The 22,996-nt window shown below is 48.5% G+C and overlaps 1 protein-coding gene across 4 annotated transcripts in view; it reads left to right on the top strand.

The window, feature by feature from the left end:
* BTBD11 (BTB domain containing 11) overlaps nt 1–22,996 on the top strand; it is a 303,252-nt gene that overhangs the window by 268,845 nt on the left and 11,411 nt on the right. For all 4 annotated transcript variants that reach the window (XM_021687380.2, XM_021687381.2, XM_021687379.2 and 1 more), the window contains 4 exons: nt 8,966–9,071; nt 14,040–14,142; nt 15,961–16,042; nt 22,146–22,214. In XM_021687380.2, the coding sequence (XP_021543055.1) occupies nt 8,966–9,071; nt 14,040–14,142; nt 15,961–16,042; nt 22,146–22,214 (360 nt within the window). The remainder of the gene's footprint in view (nt 1–8,965; nt 9,072–14,039; nt 14,143–15,960; nt 16,043–22,145; nt 22,215–22,996) is intronic.

The raw sequence follows: 22,996 nt of genomic DNA, 5'->3' as shown, positions 1-22,996 counted from the left end.
GAATATTTCCTCATTTTTTTTCTAGAAATTTTAGTTTTATGTTTTATACGGACATCTGTGACTTATTTTGCATTCGTTTTTGTATGAGGTGTGGGACTTACCTCAAGGTTTTTGAGTTTTGTTTGTCTGTGTTTTTTTGTTGGTTTTGGTTTGTTTGTTTTGCCAGTGGATGTTGAGTATCCCAGCTTCATTTGTCGGAAAGGCTATCTCTCCTTCATTGAATTACTTTTGCACATTTGTCAAAAGTGAGTTGGGCATATTTGAGTGGGTCTATTTCTGGGTTCTCCACTCTGCTCCACTGATCTATGTGTCTGTCTCGCCACCATTAATCATACCGTCTTGAATAGTGTAGCTATAAAATAAATCTTGACATTAGGTAGACTTACTCTTTCCATTTTATTCTTCTTTTTAAAAATGATGTTAGCCATGTTTTTTGGCTTTCCATATAAATTTTGTGGGTTTTTTTCAATTAAACTCTACCCTCGATGTGGGGCTCGAACTCACGACCCTGAGATCAAGAGTCACATGCTCTATTGACTGAGCCAGCCAGGTGCCCCTCCATATAAATTTTGGAATAAATTTACTGTATCAACAACAACAACAAAATCTTGCTAAGATTTTGATAGGAATTGTGTTAAACCTCTATGTCAATTCAGTGAGAATTGACCTCTTTACTATATTAAATCTTTCAGTTTATGAATTGTATGTCTCTTCATGTACTTAGATTGTCTTTGATTTTTTTTTTGAGATTTATTATTTATTTTAGAGAGAGAGGGAGAGCAGGGAGAGGGGCAGAGGATGAGAGAATCCTAAAGCGGACTCCCTGCTAAGCACAGAACCCAGTGCAGGGCTCCATCTCACAACCCTGAGATCATGACCTGAGCGGAAATCAAGAGTCAGCTGCTTAACCGACTGAGCCACCCAGACATCCCGATCGTCTTTGATTTCTTTCATCAGTACTATGGAGTTTGCAACATACAAGTCCTTGTTTTTTTAGATCTATATATATGTATTTCTCCTTTTTTTTTTTGAGCAATTGTAAATATAATATTTTTATTTTTTTGTCCACGTGTTCATTGCTAGCTCAAAGAAATACAATTGATTTTTGTATGTTTATCTTGTATTCTACAACCTTGCTGAACTCATTTATTCTAGGATTTTTTTGTAGATTTACTGGGATTTTCTACTTAGGTCATCAGGTCATCTGCAAATAAGGACAGTTATATTACTTCCTTTTTCAATCTGGCCCTGAAGATTTCTTTGGGGGAGAGTTTTTTTAATTATGAATTCAATTTTTTTAAGAGCTATACAGCTATTCAAATTATCTATTTAATATTAGGTGCATTGGGGTACTTTTTTTTTTCAGGGAATTGGTTCATTTCATCTGCATTGACAGATTTATGTGGGTAGAGTTGTTTGTCATAATCCCACTTATTATCCTTCTGATGTCTACAGTCTGTAGTGATAGCCCGTTTCATTCCTGATTTTGTTAATTTGTCCTCTTTTTTTTTCTCTGTCAGTCTTCCTAGAGGTTTAGTCAATTTTATTCATCTTTTCAAAGAACCAACTCTGTGTTTCATTATTTTCTCTACTATTTTTCTGTTTCAACTTTCATTGATTGCTGCTCTTATCTTTATTATTTGCTTACTTTGGGTTTATTTTGCTTTTCTTTTTCCAGGTTCTTGAGTAGGAGCTTAGATTATTGAGACTTTTTCCCTTATGGATTATTTAACAGTGTGCTGTTTAGTTTCCAAATGTTTGGAGATTTTCTTATTATCGGCTATTGATTTCTAGTTTGACTCCATTGTGGTCAGAGAATACCTTCTGTATTACTTGATTATTTTAAGTTTTCGAGTTTGGCTTTATGGCCCTAAGTATGGTCTAACTTGATTATCTTCCATGGACACTTAAAAACACTATTTTCTGCTATTGTCACATGGAGCATTCTATAAGTGTCAATAAGATTCTATTGGTCGATGGTGGTGTTGAGTTCTTCCATATCCTACAGATTTTCTCCCTATTCTATCAGTTTCAGATAGGGGTGTTGAAGTCTCCAACTATAATTAATGGATTTGTCTGTTTCTCCTTTCAATTCTGTCAGTTTTGGAATCACATATAAGGCAGTTCTACTGTTTGGCACATACACATTTAGGACTACATTGTCTTCTTGGTGAATACACCCTCGTATCATTAAATAATGCTCCTCTCTGCTTCTATTAATTTTCTTTGCTCTGAATTCCACTTTATCTGATATTAATATAGCCACTCCTGCTTTCCTTTGATTAATGTTTGCATGATATTTTTTTTCACCCTTTTACTTTCAACCTGCCTTTTTCATTATATTTGAAGTGATTCTCTTGTAAACAGCATATAGTCGGGCTTTTCATCCACTCTGCCAACCTGTCCTTTCATTGGTCTATTTAGACCATTTCTATTTTATTGATACTTTAGGGCTTAAGTCTACCATCTTATTTTTTTTAAGATTTTATTTATTTATTTGAGAGAGAGAGTGAGGGAGAGAGAGCACAAGATGGGGGAGGGTCAGAGGGAGAAGCAGACTCCCCACCTAGCAGGGAGCCCGATGTGGGGCTCGATCCCGGGACTCCAGGATCATTATCTGAGCTGAAGGCAGTCGCCCAACCGACTGAGCCACCCAGGCACCCTGCCATCTTATTTTTTGTTTTCTGTTTGGTTTCTCTGCCTTTGGTTCTCTTTTCCTGCCTCACTATGGGCTACTTGAACATTTTTTTGAATTCCATTTTTATTTGTAATGTTTTTGATAGCTTTTGTATAGCTTCATTTAGCTTTTCTGGTGGTTGCTTGCAGTATTACATTATATATACATAACAGCACAATCTACTCATACCATCATTTTACCAGTTCAAGTGAAATAAAGAAACCTTACCTCCCTTTATGCCCATTTACCCTCCCCCATTCATGACATAATCATCTTTAAAATTTCCTCTACATCCATTTAGAACTATATCAGACGCTGTTATAATTTTTGCATCAACCATCAAATATGATTAGGAAACTCAAGAGGAGAAAGAAGGCCTATTATGCTTACCCACATTGTTGTTTACCATGTTCTTTCTTTCTTCCTGAGGTTCCAAGTTTACTTTTTTATCCTTTCCTTTCAATTTAGAGAATTTTCTTCCGCCATTCTTTTAGGGAAGTCTCCTGGTGATAAATTCTCTTAGTTTTCCTTCATCTGAGAATGTCTGATTTCATTACTGAAAGATAATTCCACTGGTTATTTTTTGCTTGTTATTTTCCTTTAAATCAACTTACCATCTGTTAAATGCACTGAGAAAGGAAATGCTATGGTGCTGCCATAAATAGAAAGCCTGCATCCCATGCCATGAATAGAGGGGACATATCAAAATACACAGGTGACTATTTAAAAGCACTTTATTGTGTGTTCGATTTCATCTTGTCCACAATTCCAATGACAGACATGGGACTGTGCACTAACCTCAGGGAACTCTGGTGCCCCTCCCATCTCTTTGGTGCCCCCATACCTTTTCTGGGTATGCTTCAGCAGAGAGAGTCCCATTGCTCACAGGTCAACCCAGCATATTCCCCAAGGGAGGGCCCGGCTAGGGATGAACCACTGTGGACGATGGATTGAGCCAGAGAACTCACTGCCATTGTCCCCCTGAAAGTAACAGTATTTCCACCATCTCCTGAATTTGAGATGTGGCTTTTTTCACCTTTTAGCGTTTCACAATTTGCAGTGGGTGTTTGAAAACGGATGTGTGCATTTAATGCAGTGAGGTTTTTTTTTTTTTTCCTCTTCCTAAAAGCTGCCATTAATTGTATGACATTTTAGAATCTAGAAAAAGAGAGATGGGTTTGAAATATAGGAAATTGCTTTGTTCGAGGGGTTAAAAAATGGTCAAATCTCGGCATTTTCCTTTGGTTCCACCTAATGGTATGTTGTGGTGCGTTATCCCTTTTAGCTCTCCTAGCAACCTCACCAAGCAGGTATTTTTAATCCACTTTGGAAGAGGATGCCCAGACCCGGAAAAGCTGAGTAGCTTTCCTAAGGTCACAGAGCTAGTGAATGAGGAGGCAGGGCCGGGACCCAGCCCCACCTGGCCCCACTGTCCATGTTTTTACCACTGTGTAGAACCCCTGCCCAACTCACCTAAAAAGGACCTGGGGGATCAATCCCAGAATTCCTTTCTGAAGAAAAGAAAATGTTTTGGTATCTTCTTAGGAGAGAAGTGAGGGTCCGAGGAAGAGAGGAGAGATGTCATCCCCAAATTCACAGGCGCTCATCTCAGGAGTCGCCTGCCAACCGTGGCATTAAGAACTTCACTTCATTCCCCTTTCGTTCTATGTAGCCACACGGTTCTGAGTCCTGAGGACCCAAGTTCACCCCGTGTGCACACCCGGCATTTTCCATCAGAGACCTGAATGGCTGGTACCCAGCAGCATACCAGTAACAACCACTAACCAGGTGCCGTGTACTCAGCTCGGCCAGACGCCCACCCATGCCCAGCCCACACCTCCTCCTCCTCCACGGGCTTGCCCTGGCCTCCCAGACTGGCCTGCTGCCTCTGAGAGTCAAGCCTTGTGGTGCCTTTACCTAAAAGCCCTTCTCTTAAATGTACAACTCAGAGAAGAATATAGGCATCTTCCCAGCACAACTACCCCAGCTCCCCATGCCTCCAAAATAGGATGAGCCTCAAGTTTGGTTAATTCCATTCTGCTGCCTTCAGGTTTGAGGCCAGAGTTAACCAAACCCAAAAGATAACCCAGTTCCTTGCCCCAAACTCACCATCTAACCCAACGGGTCTCACCCCACTGGAGCTATTAACTGATAACTAATTACGTCACCCCTTCTTGCTCAGAGGAGCCTTCCTGGAGTCCTGATGCGTTTGGGTGCTGGGGAACTAGAGTGAAAGATACCAACAAAACCTCTAGCTGGAGGAAATGCACGGGAAAGGGCACAGAGCAGACGCCTCAATAAACCCAGATGAATTCGAGGATAGAGTGGGGAGTTTTCTCGTGGGGCTCTGGTGTCTGAAAGAGAGGGGTGGCCAAGAAAGCCTTGAGAAAGGCAGCATTTGGGGTCCTGACCTTGGGAGCATCACCATCAACCTTCACATAGTGTCCGGCACTTAGTAGATGCCCAATAAATATTTGAAGAAAGAATTAATGTGTGAATGGCTACATCGCTTAGCACATGGCGTAATGTTCACATTCATGAAAACTTTAGGGGATAAATGAATAAAACCCGGGGAACTGTCAGTGTCCACTTTGACCCTTGACTCTTCCTCTTTCCCTTTCTCCTGAACTTCTAATACTTTCATCATAATTATCCTGTTTCCTTATGGGGCAGATTTTTTTTCCAATAATAGATTTCATTTTTTAGAATGGCTTTAGCTTTACAGAAAAATTGAGAAGGTAGCACAGAGTTCCCCATACAACCCCTCACCCACATTCCCCTATTATTAACATCTTACCTGGTATGGTACATTTGTTTTAATCAATGAGCCAACACTGATACATTATTATTAGCTAAATTCCATACTTTATTCCTATTTCCTTAGTTTTTGTCTAATGTCTTCTGCTCCAGGATCCCATCCAGGACACCACATTACTCCTCTTGGCGGAGACCACTTCTCAAGACTCGTTTTTTGGTGACCTTGACAAAATTTGGGGAGTATCGGTCAGATATACTATAAAGGATGCCCTCTAGTGGAATAGGGGGTGTTTTTCTCATGGTTAAACTGGGGTTGTGGATTTAGAGCGGAAGACTACAGAGGTTAAGTGCCTTTCCCACCACATCAAGGGCACACACTCTCAACATGAGTATTCACTGCTGGCGTTGACCTTGATCACCTGGCTGAGGGTGGTGCCTGTCAAGCTTCTCACCTGCAGAATTACTCTTTTCCCCTTTTCCCAACTGTTCTCCTTGGAATCGAATCACTGTGTGCAGCCCTCCCCTAGGAGTGGGCAATGATGCTCCTCCCAGGTAACTTTTAAGCATTTGAGGATTGTCCTTTGGACCAGACGTGGCCAGCCCTTACCTTTACTTTCTCGGATGACACAGCACACACTGAAGTTAGACCACCACCAGTCAGTCAGTCAATCAGCTGCCAAAGAAGAGCACCAGCTGCTCAGGCCTCTGTCACAGGCCACCGAGTCCAGGACGTGGATCTTCCTTCATTCCTTCACCCGAGGTGGTTAGACCCTTGCTTATTTTTCCGTGGTTTTCATGCGTTAGAAACCGGACACAGTATCTCACTGCGCTCTCCACTTAGGGTCTCACAGAGACCCGAAAACAAGGTGTCAACAGGGCTGTGTTCCTTTCTGGAACCTCCAGGGAAGAATCCACCTGCAAGCTCACTCAGGTTTGGGTAGAATTGAGTTCCTGGTGGGTGTAGGACAAAGGCTCCATTTCCTTGTTTGCTGCTAGCTGGGGGTCCCATTTTTCTCCCAGAGTTGTGGCCCGCGTTCCCCCACTCAAGCTTGCCATGTGGTCCCCCTCATTTGGAAGCCAGCGACAGCACATCAGGTCCTTCAGGCTTCAAATCCCTGTGACTTCCTCTTCTCCCCAGTCCCTTCTGAATTCCTCTTCTGCCTCTAATTTTAAAAGTCTTTTTTTTTTAAGATTTTATTTATTTATTTGACAGAGAGAGACACAGCGAGAGAGGGAACACAAGCAGGGGGAGTGGGAGAGGGAGAAGCAGGCTTCCCGCCGAGCAGGGAGCCCGATGCGGGGCTCGATCCCAGGACGCTGGGATCATGACCTGAGCCGAAGGCAGACGCTTAACGATTGAGCCACCCAGGCGCCCCTTCCTCTTCTGCCTCTAATTTTAAGGGCTCGTGTGATTACATTGGGCCTGCCCTGATAATCCAGGATAATATACTTACCATAAAGTCAATTTAAACCTCAGTTAGTAACCTTTTTTTTTTTAAGATTTTATTTCTTTATTTGACAGAGAGAGAGAGCACAAACAGGGGGAGTGGCAGGCAGAGGCAGAGAGAGAAGCAGGCTCCCCCCAGAGCAAAGGAAGCCCGATGTGGGACTCGATCCCAGGACCCCGGGATCATGACCTGAGCCGAAGGCAGTCACTCAACCAACTGAGCCACCCAGGCGCCCCAAACCTCAGTTAGTAACCTTAATCACTCTTGCACAGCCCCTTTTGCCCTGTAATGTAACATATTTACAGGCATGGTATCTCATGATATTCTCAGTCCCAGGGATTTGGGGGATACAGTCTTCCTGGGGACCATAATTGTGCCCAGCACACGGTGCTTCTCAAACCTTAGTGTGCATGGGAATCATCCCCAGAGCTCGGTATTGTGGCTTCTGAGTCAATGGGCCTGGGGTGAGCGTCTGCATTTCTGACAGGCTCCCAGGCCTCACTGTTGCTGGCGGTCTATGGAACACATCTTGAGTGGCAGGCTTTAGACCAGGGGAAACAAACATAATAGCCTCCAGCTCAGGTCAAACTCAAGAGAGAATATCCCTACATGCCTGTGGCTCTCAAACCTAAGAGAGCACCAGAATCACCAGAAAGCTTGTTAAAATATAGATTGCTGGGCCCCACCCCCAGTGTTTCTGAGTCAGAAGGTCTGGAATGGCACCTGAGAATCTGCATTTCCAACGCACCCAGGTGATGCTGATGCTGCTGGTCCAGGGACCACACTTTGAGAACCACCGCAGGAAGCCTTGAGACAGGAGATCACTTTGTGAGTGTTGAGAGGAGCGTTTAACACCTTTTGGTCATAAGGCATCATCTTTGAAAGCAGAATTCCTTTGTCCAATATTGATTGCATCCCCATAGGCACCTCGGTGGATCACGTCCGAGGCAACATGGTGCCTTTAATCAAACGGTCGAGTCCCTTTTCATGTGTTGAGCTGTAACCTTCTGCTTCGGGAGCACGATGAAATAGATTCAAGAATATCTCAAACCACGGACGTCATCAGTTGTCCCAAACACATCTTTTAAAAATCAAAAATAATATTTATTGTGCATATTACAAAAACAACACTTAGTTGTTTGTTGTAGAAAATGCAGGTAAAAAGGGAAAACCTTGTAAGCCCACCCAAAGGTGGCAACTCTACTCTTCCATTTTCTGTACATATCTGTCAATCCACGTACATATACGTAAAGGGTTTTATTTCCAAAAATACATGGTACACACTGTGTTGTAACCTACTTTTCTTAATATATTGTAAATGTCTTTCTACCTCATCCCCATTTTCAGCCCCTAGTCTCAACCCCCTTCACCCAATAAAAAGTATCAAATGCTGTGATTCATGGCTTCCCTCCCACGCACCTGCAGATGAAGGGAGATTGTTGACCAGCAGTGGGTCCCAAGGGGAAGAGGCGAAAACATGAAGGACATGGGGCAATCAGAAACAGGCTCTTTTGTCCCTGTGTGATCAGAGGCAGCTGTAGCTCTGTCCCCCCCCCCCTTTTTTTTTTGGAAAAAGTGATTCAGCTGAGCATTCCTGGATCCGGATGTGCCTCAGCCCCAAAATCACATTCCTAAGAAGCTGAATCAGGAGCATTTGTGTCTGGGTAATGGAGAGCAGTCACGGGATCACAAGGGCTTCCTGCTGCTATTTTCGGGATAATTCACTGCTTCCAGAGTTATGGAGTATTGATAAAGGTGTGTTTGGGGTAAAAACTTATTTTCCACTCTGTGAGCTGTGACACTTGCTCTCCAATGGGTGGTAAATGACTGGGGCAAGAGAGAAGGATTTAATTACAAATTAAGCTTTCACCAGTGAACAGACCAGAAACAGACAAGCACAGCAAGCACATCCAGGGCCTGCTGAGCAAACTGAGTGTATGAGTGTCTGGTGGGGGGGGGGGGTTCTCTTGGAACCTGCCAGAAGTGTGCGGGCCCCTCTCGCCTGGGGGCAGGCATTGCTACCGACAGCTTGGATGAGGCCACGCAGGGCCCAGCAGTGTGAACCGTTCTTTTTTTCCTGCAGAACGAGGTCATCAGCCAGCAGCTGTGCGTCATCTTCACCCACTGCTATGGGCCCTACCCCATCCCCAAGCTCACGGAGATCAAGCGCAAACAGACCTCGCGCCTGGGTGAGTGGTGCTGTGGTTTGAGGACGCAGAGGTAGCAAACGCCCCCAGAGAAGCTAGGTGGTGTTGGAGGGCACATGAGACGGATACAGGAGTCAGGCAGGTGGAGATCATGGTATCACTTATCACGTGATAACTGGAGACTATACCTTGGAAATGTGGACGAGGAGACTGGCCAATACCTCGTCCCTCTAACTAAGGGCCTTTGTCCCACGGAGACAGACAGACGGACAGCCCCGGGGCCCGTGCACTTCCTGCAGGCAGGTAGATTCCCCATTCCGAACGAAGGCTGAGCTGTGCAGGCAGTTCTCCCCCTCCCCTCTAAGAAGTCCCTCTTCCTCCCTGAGGAGGAACAAGCAGGGGACAGTGACAGGCCAGCAGTGTTCTTCTAATGGGGTCCCTCTGCAGGGACGCAGGAGGAGAGGAAACAAGTGACCTCCCCCTCCACACACACACACAGACACACACACGGGGAACGTACCTGTGCTGAGGATACTGGACACTCTGAAATCCCATCGAGTAGCAGTAATCCATTTTGCTTCTGCTTGGATACGGCATGGGGCTGGCGCCAGCCAAGCACTTGACCTGCCCCACCTCAGGTAACCCTGAGGCCACCCCAGGGGGCAGGCACTGAGGGCCACGCCGTGTCTCAGCTGAAGAAAGGGAAGGTCGGCGCTACTGCACAATCACTTCAGGTGGGGCTGGAGCTTCCCAGCTCCTCCCAAAGCCGTAATGCCTTCCCGCTACAGTCCCAGCTTCTGGAATTTTCCAGAAGAAACCTTTCCATCAGGCATTGATTTCATTCAGAGGATCCTGGAGCTGTTGCTGTAAGCTGGCTGATCAGTCTGAGGAAAAAAGCAAAGAAATGCTGGGCTGCCTTGAAGCCTGAAACACGAGCCTTCTGTTGCAAGGGCCTTTCTCCTTGCTGCCTGGGGAATGACAAAATATTCAAGATAAGGAATGCCTTTTCCAATAAGGTTGGGGACTTTCCTACTCCCTATGAACTTTTCCTGTAAAGATATCTGAGAAATGGGAGCATCTGAAAGTGCTATTCTTTAGCAGAACCATTATGTTTGGAACAGGTGAGCTAGTTAAAATTAGTGAAAAGTCTGAATTCCTGGAACTGTTTTAAAATAGTTTTGTTCCTGTCATGAAGAACTTGCTAATTTAAATCATGCAACTTTTTGACTTAGTAATCAAGTCAAATCTTGTCTGTTTTCCTCTGTGCCCATTGATGTGGGCAAACTACGATGTACCAAAACCACAAATATTTCTACCTTGTAGAAAGCAGGTGTTGATTAAAATGTTATCAGGGCACCACATTACAAAGACCAATCATATTAACAAACTTCAGAGACTGAAGTTTAGTTACATTCCCAGGCCATAGCAATCATGTCTGACATCTCGCTGCCTTCACAAGACCCCCTCGTTAGAGCAAACATTTGCAAGGGCCGATTCAATGACACAATATAAAATCTGCTTTCCTGTAGTTATAGGTGAGGAGGGAACATTTTTTCCTCCTGAATTTGCTGAGCGTTCTTTCACCCGCAATTAAAAGGGCCTGGTTTTCAGGCCAAGCACTAGAATTCCAGGGGTTAGCACCGAGAGAAGAAAGGCAGGCCTGAGAGGCTCAAAGCTCACAATATGGGAGAAGAGGGGCAGAGTCTAATTATGAATAAGTAGAATATGGAACACGTAGGGTTTGCCTCTTCAGTAGAGCATTTCCAGCTAGGATAACTGAAAGTTGCCAAACAGTGGTTCTTTAGGGACTTGCTTTAAAGGAAAGATAAGAGTGATCAGTGACAAGCGTCCCAAACTGGAATCTCTAAAGAGCCAGGAGGCCATATGAGTGAATGAAATGGGTTCCGTGTAAGACAGTAGGGAATGGTGGGGACTGTGGCACACTGATGCCTGATTTTTTTTTTTTAAAGATTTTATTTATTTATTTGAGAGAGAGAGAATTAGAGAGAGCACATGAGAGGGGGGAGGGTCAGAGGGAGAAGCAGACTCCCTGCTGAGCAGGGAGCCCGATGCGGGACTCGATCCAGGGACTCCAGGATCATGACCTGAGCCGAAGGCAGTCGCTCAACCAACTGAGCCACCCAGGCGCCCCATTTTTTTTTTTTTTGATGCCTGATTTTTTTGTGACACGTTGTCCTCTTCCCCTCCCAGTGAATTCTGGGAGAGAATGGTTAAAAGAGCCACAGGTAGGAGACATTAGCAATTTGGGAAACAGGAGTAGGGCTGGTTGGTGGCAGACAGTGGGAGTGAGAGGGGGTGGTTGCTGAGAAGAGGGAGAACATCATTCCAAACTTTTAGTCTTTAAAGCAAGGGGAGAAGTGAATTTTAGTCAACTCCAAGGACTTCTCCTGTGGCCTCTCTTCTGTTCATCTGGGTTGTTAAGAAGTGTGTGAGTTTTTTCAATAAAATATTTTAATGATAGTGGGATTACAAGTGATTTTGACTGTTTTATGCTTTTTTGATATGTTCTAAGTTAAAACTTTTTTTTAAAGGGAAGAAGTGAGCAGCTATATGTAGCGACAGAAATATGAACAGAGGGCCACCTTATGGGGCCGCATAGGGACTGAGGGGCCACCCCACCTTTGAGGGATGGAAGAGGAGAGTCTGCCAGGATGGCAAATTCTGGGTCCAAGTAACAGCAGGGTCTGGGCAAAATGGGGCCAGGCCAGGGATCCAAGATACAACTGTCAGGGTGGGCCCAGCAGCTGGGATCATGGCCCCCAGGAATCCAGGGGGTTGGTCCCCACCCCCAATGGTTAGGACAGCCTAAACCCAGCCAAAGGAGGCAGCTAGAGTTTCATTTCAGGACAGCCCTTTAAGCCCTGGGCAAGGCCCAGCAACAAGCAGGTCCCCAGGCTAAGAAGGGGTCTGATGTCCCCCGCAAGGTTTTAAGAACAAGACTGTGAAACAAGGGTCAAGGCATTCTTACGCTCATTCAAAAAAATATTAATGAAGCATCTACTACGATGGTCATGTTTATCGAGAGGAGTGCTGTGTGTCAGCCATGTTGCTGAGTGCTTTGCAAAAATTCACTTAATGCTCACTGAAACTCAGGTGTAGATGTACAATGGGTATCACCCATTAAACAGAAGGGGAGAGAGAGGCTCAGAGAGGTTAAACAACTTGCCGAAGGTCACACAGCTGAGAGTTCTGGCTTCAGAGCCCACCCCAGGGGCCACACAGGTGCTGTGAGAGCACAGGTGGGGGATGCTTGGTCAGTCTGAGGAGGGCGGGGGAATCAGGCAAGGCTTAGTGATGGAAGGGGTCTGCACTGAAGCTTGAAGACCACGTGGGTGAACCAGGTTTGGAAGGGGTTGGAAGAGTGTTCTGCGTAGAAGGAACAACAGGTGAAGGGCCAGAGCTGAGAGCGTATAGCCCTGGTGTGGCTCAGCACGCACGCTGGTTGACAGGGGGATGTGACTGGGGAGAGGCCAGAGAAGGCAGCGGGAGCCCAATCACCGGGAGCCTTGTTAAGAAGTTTGGACTCTATCCTGGGAGCGCTGGGGAGCTATGGAAAGGTTTATAGCGGAGGAGGGGTGTGATCAGATCTGCCTTTAGGAAAGATGACTGTGGTGAGGTGGACCATCGGATTGAGGGGCCAAGAGTGGAGGCAGAGACCAAAGAGGCTCCTGCATGTCCCCAGACAAGAGACCACGTGGTGGCCCTAGGGAGGGCTGCGGCATTAGGGATGGAGAGAAATGGGGGAATTGAGACACACTTAGGAGGAAGAGAAGACAGTGTTTGTGATAGACTGGGTCTGGGTAAGCCCAGGAGAGGAAGGTGTCCTGTTGCCTTTGAATCCCTGGCTTGGGCAACGGATAGATGGTGGTGCCATTCATGGGGCCAGAAGCACTGGGCAAGGCACATTTTGCAGAAAGAATCTTTTTCACCTGAGCTGAGAACGCAGTGCATCCTCAGACTGGGGAGCTTGGGTGCAGATGCCCCCAGAGAGGTCATCTTCCATTTAGAGTCTTCTAAAGACCCTCCCTGGGGCAGCGCAGCCCAGGTGGGCTCAGGGCAGACCTAAGAGGAAGCCCCACCAGAGGTTAGACCCACCTTGCCCTTGACCCTGTGTCCGGACTGACTTAGGACCTGAGCGGGGCCGAAGCCAGTCGGGGCAGGGATGTTAGTGGATGTTCCCAAGCAGCAGAAGCCCTGCGCTGAGGACAGACTGGCACCTTCAGGAGCTCCGGGTGTCCGTGGCTAAAGTGACAGGCAAATCGGGGTTGCGGGGGGCAGGGGGGAGGCGGGGAGGATCCTAGTGTTGAACAAGGCCGGCGCTCCAATCCGAATGCCCGAGTTCAAATCCTGGCTCCTCCACCTGTCACTGGCTTGAACGTCTGTGTGCCTGCTTCCCCAGCTGCACAACGGACAGGGGTCCCTGTCTCCCGGGACCCAGCGCGTTTGCGCATGTGCGGGCCAGCTTGCACAGTGCCTGGCGCGTCCTAAGGGCTCAGTAAGTACCAGCTCTACCTTCTTTGTTATTGTTGGAGACGAGAGCAGGGAACTGGTTCGCGTGCCTCTGACTCTGGGAGAGAAGCGCTTGGATTTCAAATCACCTGGAAAACCCCTTATCCATCAGGCAGGGAGGGCCCTGAGCCCAAGAAGGAGGAGCTAAGGTGGGGGGGGTGGCATTCTTCAGAGGCAAGGTGGGCATACCTTTACCTTTCACATCCAAAAGTCATCTGCATCAGGCTGGGGATGGGTCTCCTCTGAGGAGATGCGACTTTTCATCACAACTAAGCTATGAAGATTTCCAATGCAAAAGTGAATTTCCGTGGTTTGAGTGCTCCTTTGATTGATTCTGTCCCCTGTTGGCTCACTGTCTCGCCAATGAGTATCTTATCCCCATGGTTTCCCTGTTAGCTCTTCTTGGCGCTTTCCAGAAGAGGAATGCAAACTTCACCCTTCTCTCCACTAAAGCTACACTCTTTCCCCTTCCTATTCTAGATCCTCATTTCCTTAACAATAAAGAAATGTCCGACGTTACCTTTCTGGTAGAAGGAAGACCGTTTTATGCTCACAAAGTGCTGTTATTCACGGCCTCTCCCAGGTATGTACTGTAATAGTTCTCTGAAATTCAATTTTGGGGGTTACCTTCCCTAGACGGGAAGATTACTTTTTGAAAATCAAGAATTCAAGAGCAGAGGGCATTCGTGTACCCGTGCTCACACCAGCATTCTTCAGAGCAGCTAAAAAGTAGAAGCCACCCAAATGTCCATCGGTAGATGAACGGATACACAAAATGTGGCATATACATATTTTATTTAGCCTCAAAAAGGAAGGCAGTTTTGACAAATGCTACAACATGATGAGCTCTGGGGACATTATGCAAAGAAATAAGCCAGTCACGAAAAGATAGTGTATGATTCTATTTATAGGCAGTACCTAGAGTAGTCAGCTTCATAGGGACAGAAAGTAGGATGCTGGTTGCCTGGGGCTGGGGGCAGGGGAGGGTGGGGAGTTGTTGTTTAATGCGTCCAGAGTAGGTTCTGGAGATGGGTTGCACAACAGTGTGAATACACTTAACATCTCTGTATGCTTAAAATGGTTAAGACGGTAATTTTTCTATTACGTGTTTTTTTACCACAGTCGTAAAGTACAGAGCAGCCTCTGGCTTAAACAGCCGTGCCTTTGTGTGACTCAGGCAAGGGCACCCATTCCTCTGGGCACACAGAGTATGTACCAGGCACAGAGCTTTGGAGCAGAGTGTGGATGGGATTTCAGCTCCCCCCGGCCCAGTGCCCTCACACAGTGTCCAGCCTGAAACGTCTCAGGCCTGCTCTCCAGATATCCCAGAACTCTGGCATAAGCCACCCCAAATACACAGGTCTTGAACCTGACTTTTCCCTAACTGTGGACCCAACAAGGGCATAGCCCCCTCCCTGACAGCTCTGCAACTGCCCTTTGTCCTTTCGATCTGAGTTGAAATGAGTTGACCATTTAGAACCACATTATCCAAAGACCTGAACTGGGATCAGTGAAGGTGCGCAGAGGAGAAAGGAGAGGCCGGAGATTAAGAGGCCGCCGGGGTAAGCGGAGGGGTGAGGACACTGCGTACCCAGAAATGGAACCTACTTCCAGAATGTTTGCTGATGAACCTGTGTGACCAGCACTCCCTGGGTTCCCCTGGCCTCCCACTGCCTACCCCCAAAGCCAAATACAAGCCCCAGATGTCTGCTCTGCCACCACGAGAAAAATATGCTGTGCCTTACATGGTTCTCCATTACGATGCATAGAAAAGCAGGAGAGATGTTGTCCCAGGGGTAATTTCTTAGCTTTGATGGCCATGGATGCGTAGGACGCTACCATCAGGGGAAGCTGGCCGGAGGGCGTGTAGGAGCTCTGTATTGTCTTTACACTTCGTCTGCAAATCTATCACTATTTCAAAATTAAAAGTTTAAGAAAAGAGACAGAGCTTAGCTTATTCCTAAGGGTGTACCGATGTGTTCCCAGCCAGGCACCCCTGAAGTTAAAACTTTAAAGTTAAAAATAGTGGTTCAGGGGAGCCTGGCTGGCTCACGTCGGAAGAGCGTGCAACTCTGATCTCAGGGGTGGTGAGTTCGAGCCCCGCGTTGGGCGGAGAGATTACTTAAATAAAAAACTTTAAAAAAAGTAATAAAGTTGTAACTTCAGATGCAAGGATGACATCAGACTGGGGTGGCAGTCGCATTAGGACATCTGTGGCTGTATCATTAATGTATTGCAAAGTGGGGGGAATACAGGATTTTATGTGTCTCTCTCATCAGAGAGTGGAGTTTTTTGCAAACCATAGATGTGTTTGTGGGTCTTTTTTTTTATTGTTCTTATGTTAATCCCCATACATTATGTTTGTGGGTCTTTTTATCTCCCTTCTTGTGTCCTTGTTCAGGTTCAAAGCGCTCCTGTCCAGCAAACCAACAAATGACAGCACCTGCATAGAGATCGGTTACGTGAAGTACCCCATCTTTCAGGTGAGCCCCCCCCCCCGCCCCCCCATGGCCTGGAACGTCATGCTGGCGGGCACAGGGCACGGGCCTTCCCTGCAGACATCCACCTGTGGTTTGGCTACTGCAGAGTCATCAGTCCCCTGACTCTGGGCCCCTTCTCCCACCCCTTGGTTTTATCCCTACAGCATTTATTGAGCACTTACTGTATACCTAGCACTCTGCTGGGACCTGGGGACACAAGGATAAATGACCTTCCTCCCCTGGGGCCCCACAGTCCAGAGGGGGTAACTCTGAGTAGCTAATCTCCTACAGTATAATGTGGGGATGGGCAGGAAAGAACGGGCGGGGAGCCAACGTGCTCTGGCAACTCAGACTAGGGAAATCAGAGAAGGCCTCCTGATGAGGCATTAGCCGGAATAGTGAAGGCTGTGGAGAAGCTGGGGAACCATAGGAAGGCTTAGCGCTTAAAAAAGGGGGTTAGGAGATGCTTGGCAGAGAACAGCAGGGATGAGGCCCCAGAGCTGTGGTTGAGCCTAGTGTGATCAGAAGCCAGCGGACTTTTAAAGACATGCTGTCCTCCCACCTGCCAGGGTTAGTGAGTCGACGATGTGGGGTCCCCGGGGCTGGAATCTGTGGGATTCTGAGCAGGATCTTGTTCCTGCAGTTCAGCTCAGGAAGCACAGCCCTGGGAAGAGCACACAGGTGGCTGAAGTTCGGGCAGGTCCGTGGGGGACTCATGCTCCAAGAGCGGTGTTGAGACCGCTCAGAGATCATGGGGGATGGGGGACGAGGCTGGCTGTGACCAGCGTAGCAGGGCAAGGCTCCTGATCTGGACTTGGGAGGACAGAGCTGCAGTCCAGGACTGAAGAGCGGCATTTTCCTGTTTAAAATCAGTGTCTATCACAGGGCCTTGGGCAATTCACCAGCCCTTCCAAGGCTCCTTTCCTCATCTGGGGGATGGGAGAGAGGGGGCTCCGCAGGGGGTGGAACAGCATAAACAAAGGCACAGTAGTGGGAAGTCATGGGGTGTGTTTGAGGGAAAGTGATTATCAGTCTATTCGGACAGGTCCTAAGGTATATTGGAGATTGAAAAGACTCCCTGGGACCACGTAGTATGAGCCAAGTCAGGAGAAGGTAGGCCAGATGGTGGTTCTTTCCTCCGCCCTTGACCCTGGTCCCCCAGATCCTGCTGTTCAGAGAGCTGCCAGGAAGCCACCATACCCTCACACCAGGCCCTAAAGCCTGTTGAGGTGCCTGCATCTCCACCATTAGAGATGCATTTCTTTGATTATGCTGAAACTTCAAAAGAAAGAATCCTTCCCAAGTAACTATGGGCAAGGCACTCTTCTCTGAGCCTCATTTTCTCCATTTTTAACAAGTTAATCATTATCACCTCTAGGTCATGGGTTCTTGCAGAGATTAGCAAGTAGGACAACACGAGGAAGCATTCAACTTGGCAACTTTTAAGTGGGTTTTTGTTTTTCTGAGCCGTAACTGGTAAACCACCTCCTTACTCAGCACAAGGCCCTGTAGAATAGGTTACTTGGGACTGACCGTGGGGGAAAGGGCGAAAGAGGTTTCCAAGGACAAGGCCAGTCTGGGTGAGCCATCCCACGGCGGGGGGGCGGGGGGGGGGGTAGGCGCACAGCGAGGAGGCTGGAGCCCCAGCGTGGGACTAGGGCATTGGCACACCCCTGCACCCAGCCTCTCACCCCAGCCCCTCACCACATTTCTTGCTGACAGCCAAGTAGCCACAGCCCTTTCTGGAACGGTGGTGGCTGTGGAGTTTGAAGTTTTCCAGAAGAACTGCTGCTTTGCTTTAGGATTCGCAGTGGGAGGACAGTGAAGAAACCTCTGTGGGGCTCCAACTATGAATGAGACACTGACCTCTGCTCCCCCGTGGTTATCTGGATTTTTTTTTAAAGATTTTATTTATTTATTTGACAGAGAGAGACACAGCAAGAGAGGGAACACAAGCAGGGGGAGTGGGAGAGGGAGAAGCAGGCTTCCCGCTGAGCAGGGAGCCCGATGCGGGGCTCGATCCCAGGACGCTGGGATCATGACCTGAGCCGAAGGCAGACGCTTAACGATTGAGCCACCCAGGTGCCTCTATCTGGATTTTTCTTGCCAGTTTTAGAAATGAAGAAACTGAGGCTCAGAAAACTTAAATCCTTTGCCCCAGTCTTAGTGCTACTTCGGGACAGAGCCAGGATTGGAACCCAGTCCATCTGGTGTCAAAGCCTGGACACTTGGTTCTGGAATCCCCTTCCTAAAGGGGAACAGTGGTAAGATCAGCTCCCATTTCTTGAACGCTGGCTGTATGTCAGGCTCAAAGCCAGTGCTTCTCAGCCCCTGCTGGACACTGGGGTCACATGGGGGGCTTTAAAAATTTCCCGTGCCCAGGCTATCCATCAGAACCTGGGCTGGGGCCCAGGCATCAGCATGTTGACGTTTCTGCCTTCCTCCCCTTGTCCCAGAGTGCAGCCAAGGTGGAGAAACCGTTCTCCACACTACGGTGGCTCTCCACCTTGAGCAGGTACCGGAATCTCCAGGGCAGAGGAGGAAGGGGTTGGCTTGATAAGACACCAAAGTTGAAATGCAGAGTCCTGGGCCCCGCCCCCAGAGTTCCAGATTCTGTGGGCCTGGACTGGGGCCCCAAGAATTTATATTTCTTACAAGAACCCAGGTGATGCTGCCGGTCCAGGGACCCCGATCTAAGAACCACCGCTATATGTCACCTTATTCCATCCTTCCAGCTGCCCCAGGACACAGACCCAGAGAGGGGAAGGAAGTGGCCCAAGCTCTGGCTGCTCATCACAGCCACACTGAGGTTCGGAGCCAGGCCTGGCTGACTCCCAGACCTGATCTCCTAACTGCCTCCCTACTGTGGGGACTTGGGCCCTCCCCAAACCTCACCCAGCCCTGAGGAAAGAATCGTAGGCCCATTAGAGTCTGAGCATGAACTAAGTGCTGGAAAATGCACACCTCCCCACCTCTCCTGAGTGCCCGTGAAGGGGGCACTTGAGCCATAAAGCCTGGAGCTAATTGGAGAGGTTCCTGTAATAAGAACCTTGTAGTAGGCATTCAATCCGTGTTTGCCATGCAGATCCATTGAATGAGAGCCCTATGTGGGAAAGCTCGGCCCCAGAGGACTCCGAGGCCTGTAATTGCTTTTGACTGGGAAAGGTTTCCTGGCCACATTAGCCTCAAGTTACTGTAACAAGGAGGGACGATTTAGCAGACCCCGGGGAATTCTCTGTGTGCTTGCCCCTTCCCCATAAAAGAAGAAAAGCCTCATTTGTGGCTTGAAATAGGCTGAGGAGGGCTGAATCCAACCCAGAAGGAGGCTCCCAGGGGCCTGTTCACTTCACTTCCATGCCGACAGAAGAATTTTAGTAAATGAGACCGCCTTGCGTTTCCTCCCCGTAAGACTGTTTAGCGTCACACGCAGGCGAGCGCTGGATGCAGCCGAGGCCGCACCTGGGGCCTCCGGGAGGCCGTGGATGCCGATGAACTGAGGGCTTCATGCAGATATCAGCTGCCAAGAGAAACAACTCCATAAACAGGCCCTTTGGCCTCATAAGGCTTCGTTTGCCCCCTTGTAGAAAAGGCCTGTGTTGGCAGAGTCCGAAGGCAGAAAGGGCCAGCCCAATTTAAATCCCATTAGCCCCAGGATCTCCATCCGCTAAGGAAGAGGCATTTTCAGTCCACAGCCTGACCCTGAATAAATGAGATGACACAATGGAGCAGTGCTTTGTAAACGGAGAGGCCCTGTGTTCGGGGCAGTTGCTGTTACGGGTCTTACTGTTGTTGTTATTGGTTTGGCCATTATAAAAGAGAGGCGCCAGGGGAATCCGTTGACGTTTGTAAGAACGGGATCCCACCATTTGCTGACGTGGTATTTTAGATGCCCATGAGCCATCAGCATGGGGGGGGGGGGGACCCGAGGCCGTGTGTGATCCTTTCACAAAGTCTCGGCCACTACTGTCAACACACCGCCATCTCGGCGACAGGCGGGTCGTTGCGGCAGCCCACAGTCAGCACACAGAGGCTCAAACACAAAAGGAAAGGAGAGGGCTCGTGTTGCTGTTTAAAGTGCGCTTGCTGAGCGCAGGCACTGTGCCAGGCGCGGGAACGCAGAGATGGGCGGCCCCCGCCAGTGCCCTCGAGCTCTAGTGGGAAGTCACACTGCAGTCGTGGATGAGGTGCTGCCCAGCCTCAGGTTGCAGCTAGCAGATCTGAGAAGACTTCAGCAATGTGACCACTGAGCTAGATCCCAAAAGAGGGGGCCGAGTTCAACAGATGGAGAATCCGGGCAGAGGGAACAGCTTGGGCAAAAGCGTGGGACCGAAAGTGGTGGTAGGTTCGGTTAAAGGCAAGTGGTTGGGAGTGGTCAGACTATAAAAGGTAGATGCTGTCGCGATTAGGAGGAGAGAGAAGGGCAGAGTGGCAGATGAGATCGGAAAAAGTACATTGATCCATAGCCGCTGGATTCCGAACAGCAAAAAAATTGGGAACAGTCCAAATGTCCCCAGGCTGATGAAAGGATACACAAAATGCGGTACGTTGTTCAGCAATAAAAAAGAATGAAGGAGAGACCTGTGACAACGAAGGTGAACCTTGAAAATGGGACGCAGCCAGACCAAAGAGCACCTGTTGTAGGATTCCCCTCATATGAAATGTCCGGAGCGGGCACATCCACTGTGGGTGTCAGGACTGGCCCAGGAGGAAATGGGAACAGTGGGTAATGGGCACAGGGTTTCTCCTAGAGGTGTTGGAAATGTTCTAAAATTAGACAGTGGGACGGTCGCACAACATCATGAATCCACTAAAACCACTGACCTGGGCACTTTAAACAGAAGCAGTTTGCACTATGTGAAATATAGCTCAGTAAAGCTGTAAACACTGTATTTTCTTAAGAAAACTATTACTTGTAAACACACATGCAAAAGGTAGATTGAGATCAGTCACAAAGGACCTCGAATGACCTGAGTGAAAACACAGCAGAGGCACTACTGGAGAAAGATGTTTCCACCTCAGAAAAATCAAAGATCCAACATTTACTGAGTTCTTGCCACGTGCCAGGCCCTTGCTAGGCCTGTTCCATGTCATGTAATCCTCATCACATGAGGTATGTAATGTTAGCCCCACTTTACAGATGATGAAACTGAGGCACAGAGAGCCTAACCTAATTCAGGTCACCCAGTGTTTAAGTGGCAGAGCCTGATTGGAAACTGAGGCAGCCCGAGTGCAGGGTCCTTGCCCTTCACCACTGCCCTCTGGTGGCCACAGACCCACTGGAGCCTGCCGGGACCATAGCGCACAGCCCAGCCCCAGGGCCTCATTTTACAAGTGCCCAGAGATGGGATGTAGCCAGTCTACAGATGTTTCCAGCACAGCTGCCATGGGGCGAGACAGGGAGTCCGTGTGTCATAAGGCAGGCAGAGGACGATGGTGGAGAAGACCATGCCCACTTGGAAAGCCTACGCACCACCTAAAAAATTAACAGCTTCATGGGAAGTGGTGGCAGCCAGTTCTGCACATCCGGGGACCTCGTTCTAAAGGGACACCAGTTGGCAAAGCTCTGGGACTTGGCACACCATTCAGGCCTCCTGAATCACATGAACAGAGCACAGCCTGGCTCGGACTGCTCACACCATCAACGAGACATTGAAACCCCCGACCCCTGACAGCTTCATCCCGGATCAGTAGTCCCGTGGTAGCCCAGAGTCTCTCTCTGGGATTTAAGTAAGAATGGTCTAATCAAACCGGGCCATGCTCCCAGAGGGGAACAGCCGCTGGTGCAGGCTCTTCAAGCCAAGTGTTTTGGGGGCAGCCGGATGGGGTGGGAGGTGGGAGGGGAGAGCGCCGATTGCCATCTCTAGATGGAGAGCAGAGCTGGGGGTGCACCTGGAACCCAGCAGAACCACAGGGAGACAAATGGCAGCACGCAATAAGGAAAACTATCCAACTAGGAAATGTGTCCTAAGTGGAACTTCTCCCATAAGGCAGCGATCCAGCAAGAGCAGATGTTCTAGAGGGACGCACAGACTGCCCGGCTGTAAGAGGATTGTGTCTGTGTGCTGACCCCGGACTGACGCTCTGCTCTCTGTGTCCTTTCTTCCAGCTGGTCATGCAGTATCTCTACCATGGTGGCCCAGAGTCACTGCTCATTAAAAACAACGAGATAATGGAGGTAAGGCATCTGTTGTGCTGTTGGGTGGGTGGCATCTCTGTAAACTCAGGGCACCGACATGTGTTGGCAGTGTCTGGGGGGGACCTGTGTTGGGTTTTCACTTGGGTGCAGACTTTGGGGTCCTGCCTGCCTCCTTGGGCCTCCCGAGGGCTTCTCAGCAGAGTCCCTACCTGGAAAACCAGGGTGCTTGGTGCACTTGCAATAGCAACTCTGCAAAATCCAACATTAATTGGCTTTGGGGCGGGGTACGGGAAGTTTATGGGGAGGCTGAGGCCAGCTCTACTCTAGGCACAGCTGGGGCGCAAACATCAGGAGCTATCCTCGGTGACTTCTAGCGTCGGAAAACATTCCTTAAATCACAATGTGTCCATTGATGCGGATGCCGGGAGCTGATTATAAGGGCTCAGGATGACTCTCCCTTCTTCCCAAGTCTCCTTGGCTCCCCCCTACCTGCTGCCTACCTCTCCGTCAAGCCTGTCCTCCCCTTCTGAGTCCAGGGGCCTTGTTTCTGCTCCCTTCTGCCCAAGGCCAAGAGTCCCTGCCCCTTCCTCAAAGTGGAGCCCTTGTGGGTTTTCCTACCAGAAGCCAAAATCACTCTGGGAATCCCGAGCAAAGGAGCCAGGATCCCACTCAGGTGTCCAAAGTCCAGGGTGCCTGGCTGATTAGAGATGTCAGAGCGCTATCAGTCCTTCAAAAGGTAACCCCACACTGTGGTGAAAACACAGACTCTGGGCCAATCGGGGTTTCGATCCAGGCTCTTCCCCTTCTGAGCTGTGTGATCT

The sequence above is a fragment of the Neomonachus schauinslandi genome, chromosome 5, assembly GCF_002201575.2.
Source record: "Neomonachus schauinslandi chromosome 5, ASM220157v2, whole genome shotgun sequence".
In the NCBI taxonomy this organism is placed as follows: Eukaryota; Metazoa; Chordata; class Mammalia; order Carnivora; family Phocidae; genus Neomonachus; species Neomonachus schauinslandi.
The sequence above is the reverse complement of the archived record's forward strand: the minus strand, read 5'-3'. Positions and strand labels throughout refer to the sequence as shown.